Source organism: Geospiza fortis, unplaced genomic scaffold (assembly GCF_000277835.1).
Source record: "Geospiza fortis unplaced genomic scaffold, GeoFor_1.0 scaffold240, whole genome shotgun sequence".
Classification (NCBI taxonomy): domain Eukaryota; kingdom Metazoa; phylum Chordata; class Aves; order Passeriformes; family Thraupidae; genus Geospiza; species Geospiza fortis.
Window position 1 is genome coordinate 3,113,714 of NW_005054379.1, and position 7,340 is coordinate 3,121,053.

General features: G+C 37.6%; 1 protein-coding gene across 1 annotated transcript in view; it reads left to right on the plus strand.

Annotated features, from left to right (window-relative positions):
* CAAP1 (caspase activity and apoptosis inhibitor 1) overlaps positions 1-4,670 on the plus strand; it is an 18,417-nt gene extending 13,747 nt beyond the window's left edge. The window contains exon 5 of the mRNA XM_005425015.2: positions 1,299-4,670. Coding sequence (XP_005425072.1) covers positions 1,299-1,642 — 344 coding nt within the window. The 3' untranslated portion in view covers positions 1,643-4,670. The remainder of the gene's footprint in view (positions 1-1,298) is intronic.
* The last annotated feature ends 2,670 nt before the right edge of the window (positions 4,671-7,340 follow it).

The following is a 7,340-nucleotide window of genomic DNA, read 5'->3' on the forward strand; positions in this document are numbered from 1 at the left end:
GCCAGGCGGCCTGGAGAGGTGGGCCTGACCCTGAGGGTGGAAGAGAGAGACAGACACCGGGAGCCATCGGGCACCCCTGGAAGACAGAGAGAGAGAGAGCGCCTGGGACTGTTACCTTGAAATCTGATACCATGTGCGGGCGCACAGCCGGGCCTGCAGAGAAGTGGTGGGGTGCAATGAGAAGGTGTCTGGCCGCTTGTAGGAGCTTTTAACCCCTTTTTGGACAATGAAAACTTTGCAGAGCATTGACGTTTCCTGGAGGGGAGAGGGAGTGGAGGATGAAGAAGGAAATGGGCAAGTGATGAAGGTCTGGGCAAGTGAGAGAGATGTTGGAAGAATGGAGAAGAATCTTAGTGGGAAGAGATGATGGAGTGGCTTATGCTGGACTCTTTTTGTATAGCCATGGACAAAACCATGTTCCTTGTGACACAGAGGCTGCATCCAGGGGGAGGCGATGGCTCAGAACCAAGAGAGTTCAGGGGTGAGACACCTCGGGAGAGCACTGGACACGAAAGGAAGAGGTCGCTATGGCACAAGAAGGACTCCTCTTGACGAATTGAGAATTGATTATCTACAGGGTGGTGATGGACTGAGAGTCGGCGATTTGGGGGATAGACGTATTGGAAATTTGGTGTGGGGGGGGAGGAGGAAATGTATTTGTAAGGTTTTTATTTTCCCTGTGTGTGTTTCTTTTTACTTATAGTTGTAGTGTAGTTGATAAAGTTTTCTTTTCTTTATTTCTAAGTGGAGACCTGCTTTGCTTACTCCTGGTCACATCCCACAGCAGACACCAGGGAGAATGTATTTTAATGGGGGCACTGGCATTGCACCAGCGTCAAACCATGACAGTGTCTCACTAAAGTTTTACTCCTCTTAAAATACATAACATAGTTGAGTGTAATTTTTGAAGTTGCATTCTGAATATTAGGTTTATTTAAGAGAGAAACGAAAATCAGTTTTGCACTGCAAAAGTTTTCTTCAATATAGAATTTTTTGACAGTTTATTTAGGAAAATAGGTAATGTAACTTCATGGGAGAGAACAAAATTTTCTGGTATTGCTGTATTGATATATTGTGTGTTCTTTTAGAATTGCATAAAGATGCATTAAAACTTGTATAAATTACCTTTAAAAGTTGAAGGAGACAAAGAAGAGGAGTTGGTTATCATATAGATTTTTTTTCTAGATTTTTTTCACTCTCTTAATTTGCAGAGTAACACTTCAAGCAGAAGTGATTTTGTAAGTTGAGGTAAAAGAATTCTGTTAGGCAAATCTGTGATAGTTATGTTTGTGTTACAGGCAAGGGAGAAGATAGTGATGTCCTCAGCATAAATGCAGATGCATATGATAGTGACATAGAAGGCCCATGCAATGAAGAGGATGGTCCCGATGTGCAAGAGAGCACTGTCAGAAGTGGATCTGGCCAGATAGATGACCTTCAGAAGGACATTGAGAAGAGTGTGAATGAGATTCTGGGATTGGCAGAGTCCAGCCCGAAGGAGCCCAAAGCAGCAACCTTAGCTGTTCCTCCATCAGAAGATGTTCAGCCATCAGCCCAACAGCTGGAGCTTCTGGAACTCGAGATGAGGGCCAGAGCTATTAAGGCTCTGATGAAAGCTGGTGATGTAAAGAAACATGCATGAGACTGTTCAGATTTCATTTTCACTATTTGTTTCAAAGAAGGTGATACCTCTTCTCTTCAGTGCTGTGTTTGGGTTGGGTGTGACATTCCTTATTCAAACTGTATTGTGTATCCTGACCTGTGGTTCATTGGTTTTGTTGCCTTTAGTGTGCTGCTTCCATGACATGCACAAACAGTGGTTGATGCTTGTGGGAACTCAGCACATCACTCCGGATGTCCAGAGTCGCTGCAGACCCCCCCCAGGGGGTTCGGAGTTCCTGGCATGGTGCCCGGAACACCTGGTGGCTTGATTTTGATCCTTCTAGTGAATTGCCAACTTGGTATGGGGATTTGAAAATCACACGAGTTTGAATGGTGTATTTACAGAGTGCACACAGGCTGAAAATGTAGATTTTAGGATTTTTGGTATAGGGGTTATGGGGACAAGATGGAGGGATGAGGACATGTCTTGTCCTTCTTCTTTCTTCTTCTTGTTCTCCATTTTCTAGTGTGATGTTGGCACTTGGGGATTGGTTTAGAGTAGAAGTGCATTGTTTAACATAGGTGATAGGTATTGGGAATTAAAGGTAAATATGATGTACGTAGTTTGCAGTATAAAAAAGACGACACCACCTCGGGGGCGGTCAGAGTGCTTGTGGCTGCCTTACTGAACAGATCTCAGCTGGGCAGAGAGAAAACTTTGTAGATAAGAGATAATAAACAACCCGAAGACCGAACATCGAAGAGTCCTGTCTCATTCTTAAGAGCGCGGTGCCACTTCAGGACCACCCGATGTATCTCAGAGCAGAGATCAAAGCAGCCGACCCGAGAGATGCTTCCCTGAGATGAGATGTCCTTGTGCTGCGTCACTTCCTCAGGGAGTCACACCACATATGGAGCTGTGCCAGTTACCTGGTGCCTTCCAGAAAGGTTGTTGTAGAAACATAGAATCATTGAATGGTTAGAGTAGGAAGAAATTTGAGACTGCTTAATTCTTCTTGGGGCCCATCTCATCATAATATAGGTATTCTAATTACAATGTGATGCTTTCTGTAAAAGCATACTCAGTTTTTAAAATTTGAATTCCTGAAGGGAAGGATTTTTACCTTTCAAATAAACAGTTGAACATGTTATTTTTAGAGTTATGAAAGTGCCTGAAAGAGACAGAGCAGAGTTTATTACACTGCCATGTAGTTTTGTCACTTTTCTCCACTCTTATCTTTTGTATTATAACTGAAGAAAACAGAGTTTCTTCCTAACTGGAAAGCTTTTCTTTTGAATATTTGGCATAATATTTAACAAATCAAACAGTTCAGAAGACCTTGAGCTTTTAACATTCAATTGATGTGGTCATTTCATGTCCCCTGAAAGTAAGAAAATCCACCTAATTTCAGTATGCTTTTTTAGAAAAGGCATTTAATTTATTTGTGAGGTTTTAAAATATAAATTCTATTTTTATCCATTTCAAGGTATTCCTTTATAAATAAATTGAATTTCAGAATTAATTTCGATGCTATAATATCTTACAACAATTATTTTAATTTTTTTTTACAACTAATGCTGGTTAAAATATTTGTGTGTTGGTTTACACATGCAGACCTCAATTTTTTTCTTTAAAGGTATGAAGTTTACAATTGTACTGTTTGTTAAGTAAAATAATGTATTATGTATTTTTGTTCATGATTTTTCCTTGGTTGTTACTTAGAAAGCTGGTTACATGCTTTGCAACAGTAGCAGACATAATTTCCCCTACTATTGTGTAATATTACTGCAAACTTTAGTCTATTCAGATATTATGTCTTGAATTCTTTCAAGGTTTATAATTTTCTTTTTATTCTTCCATTTTATCCCTTTTCTTCCTTCTCCTTATTCCCTTTCTTTTTTACCAGTTTCCTTTTAAACCCTTTTCTGTAGAAAGCTTCTTGTATATTTCTTAAGTATGATTGATTTCCTCTACAACCAAAATTATTGTAAAATGTTAGTGCAGTGTAAATTTGATAATAAACTAAAACATTCATTAAATACAGCTGATAAAATTACAGTGTGCTTCTACTAAGTGATGTCAGTGACCTGGGTAAAGTGCACCTGACTTTAGTGTTATCCACATTGTCAACGTTTTTTCTATTATTTTGTAGCAAATGGAGGTTGTAAGTGAAAATACATACACACAATTCAAAAGGTAACTTTACTGTCTCAAAATCTGTGGGTGTTGTCTTTGGTCAATTCCATTTAGGTGTTTGGTGAATTTGTGTTTTATTAGAGTCCAGAGAAACTAAAGAAGTAATCGGAGAAGGACATCTGGCAAAACTTAGATGTGCTGTCTTCTCTTTTACAAAGGCATAGACTGGTGGAGCTGTGCTAGATTTCAAAGCTAAACTTTGGTGCTGCTGTACTTAGGTCATAAAGGCACCAAGTACCTCACCTTGCCTGCTGTGGAAGTGCAAATCTTGCTTGCAAGGGCATTTCCTGCATCACCAGAAGAAGCCACATGTATGAAGTTTATTCAGTGATGTTGGAAAACAACACATTTCAGTTGTTTAGCAACACAAAAATACTGGTGGAAGTAATGATAAACTAGAATGTAATTGCCTTCTACTGACTACTTTGTGGAGGTATATGGTATTTATTATTTTCTACTGGTTTCCCAGGTCACCCTTAAAAGTTCGTTATATAGCATGTTGAACTGTTAAAGGATATTATTTTGAGCTACACTACATGTTAAAGTTAGCTAATGCTAACTTTAACATGTAGTGTGACAGAGATGAAACAGGTTTACTATGCATATGACAGAGAAGGTTTGTAATTACAACCTAATTAAATTCGAAATTAAAAGATGAGAAGTATTCCAAGAAAATTCAATTAAGCTGTTTACAAAAAAAAAAAATAAAATCATGTGAGATGCTTAATGTGATTGGTTACACAAGTGCTAATTCATTTTTAGGATATTGTACTGTTGCTGCTTAGGTTAAAAACAGATCAGCTAAATTACAAGTGTTCTTGCATTGATTTGTATCACTGAAGAGATAAAAAAATACAGTGTATTAAAAATATTTATTATACAGGTGTTTTGTTTTTCACTTTTAAATATGTCTGTGATCTTTCCTTGAAAATAAATTTATTATTTCATTTGGAAGGAGAGGCAATTTGTATGTAAAATATATTTAATTATTTATGAAATGTTAATATAGTGTTACTGGGTTTTGATCAAACATTTTGTCAGGAAACAGATATTAAACACTTGGTTTTGGCCAGCCTGAAAAAGATCTTTTGAGGAGGAGGAGCGTTAACTGTGTACTAGATGAATAAAAAATCATTGACTCTCCCACAGAGGGTCAAAAGTATTTATCTCTGTTTGGAGGCTTTGCTGTTATGGTGATTTCATAGCGAACAATAAATAGATTTCAAGATGCCAGTTTTGAGAAGCAAATCCCAGATATTTCCACAGAATAGAATTAGTTGCCCTTGTAACACACTTTTCAATATAGTATTTACTCTCAAAAGTATTTTGCCCAAGAGACTTTATTTTAGGCTGTGTTTTAAAATACGTTCTGTGCTGTTTGAAATTAGTGTAATTGTTAATTGTAGTAAATGAAATTTTGGTCACTGATAACTACAGGTTGTTTCTGAGTGTATTTGAAAAAACAAGGAGTCAGATAATCTGTGTAGGTGATGTAAGAGGCTGCTTTTCTAACGGGGTACTGTTGAGATGCCAGATGGAACACGGGCAGTTCAGCACTGCATTGTGAGTCTTGCCAAAGGAGTCAGCTGGGTAGCACTTTACTGTGGCCTTGTCTGTATTTAAAGGAGCACAGTTTTAAAAACAGCAGCCACCTCGGGACAAAATGTACAGATTCAGAGCTTTAAAGTTGGTAAATTGTTGCTTGGTTGTCACTATTATTTTTTAAATAATGTTTACAAAAGCAGTTACTGTAACTAAAGTTGCTTTTTTTTCCTTCTGTGGCTAAAGCATTCTCTAAAAACATCATCTGAAGAAAGACTTTATGCGCATGAGTGCATAGTAAGTTATTATATGGCATTTGGTGCGCCTATCTTAAAATTATAAACACTGATTTTAGCTTTATGAGATCACTGATGCTGGTAAATATGCCCTTTTCACAGAAGATAATTAAAGATTAATTGTGAAATAAGCCCTTTAGTCAGGAAGGGAGATGAGGTGGTTAATTGATCCAGAAACATAAGAACAGCATGACTTTAGGATCATAGGCACCAAATTTAAGACTGATTATAAATTTCTGCAATTTAGTCCCAGTAGTATAAACATTCATGTTTATTGCTAAGTCAATCTGCAACATAGAGAAGAAAAAAAGTTTGTTCACCTTTTCTGTGGCCAAATATATATGTTAAAATACTTGACTTTGTGAGGCAGGGGCTGAAATCCCATGTTTCTTGGCCCTTTTTTAGCTTTAATATTGTGCAAACAGAATACCTAAAAGGAGGAGAAAAATTATGGCTTGTAGGAAGGGCTAGCCACATATCCCTTAATCAAACTGACTCTGTAGTCAGGTTAGGAAAGATCGCAAAAATTTAAATCTAGATATTACATATTTATTGCATTATGCAGCCCAATAATAGCATGAAAAGAAACCTCAAACCAAATATAAACAGAGAATGGAACATGTTCATTTGTTCATTCATTGCATCATTTTTTTAAACAGTGCGTAAAGGTAACTTTTTGTCCCTGGGATCATTGATTACTGTCAATCTCAAAATTTCATTTTTTTTAAATCTAATGGTTCTGCAAAGCCACGAATTGTCTAATCTAAAGCCTTGCCCTCCATCTTGTGTTTCCAGATTCCAGGCAATCTACTTTACGTAAGAAGTCTCAGCTTCACTTCACTGGAATACTGTGTGCAGTTCTGCATGACTGTATTGAAGGCCTATCCACTGGGAGTGGAGCAGATGCAGATAAAATTTTCTAAGGTTGTTAGAGGAGCACAGGGCAAGAGACACGACTCGAAAAGTGTGTTTAGTCTAAGCATGTTGACACTAGCCTTAAAGGCAGGCAGAAACAGTACTGGGGAAGACATTTAAGCTGAATATGAATGCTGGTGAGGAACCATGCATACATTTTGGTGTAGTTGCTTATTCCCAGGTTGTGTCCTGGTCCCCTCCCTGCTGTTGTGCAGTTAAGGTTAATGTGGATATCTACAGAACCACATCAGGAAACTTACTCATGCAGGAAATCCTGCCTATCTGCTTCTCACCTGGGGCACCAATTCTGATTGAATTTGCTGTGTTGGCACCACAGAATGAGTAGTGAAAATCCAGCTGCTGGATTATATTACATAAGTGATAACCCACTTAAGAACAAGTTCTTCCAGTTCTTAAGATATGAGGTATGAGAAATAAGGTCCATGACTTAATTCTGTCTTTTTGAAAGCATCTAAATCTTCACCCAAAAATGTTAGCTGAACTGTTCCAAATATAAACTATCTAAACTATAAAATTTTTGTTAAATCTACATTCTTAATTATTGGCTGGTGCAGATTTTCTGTGTGTATGGTTTTGGGTTTTTCATTTGTGTCATCGTTTAGTTAGAGGTTTTTTGTTGAAGTCTGTGTAATTCTTACTACAAGAAATCTGGTGAAAGCTAGTGCCTTGTAATTGTATGTGAATTAAACTTTTGGATAACATCCACACTAGGGGGCTGTATTGCTTTAACAATGTCTGTTTCAAAAAGTAATGTACTAAAAGCAGAG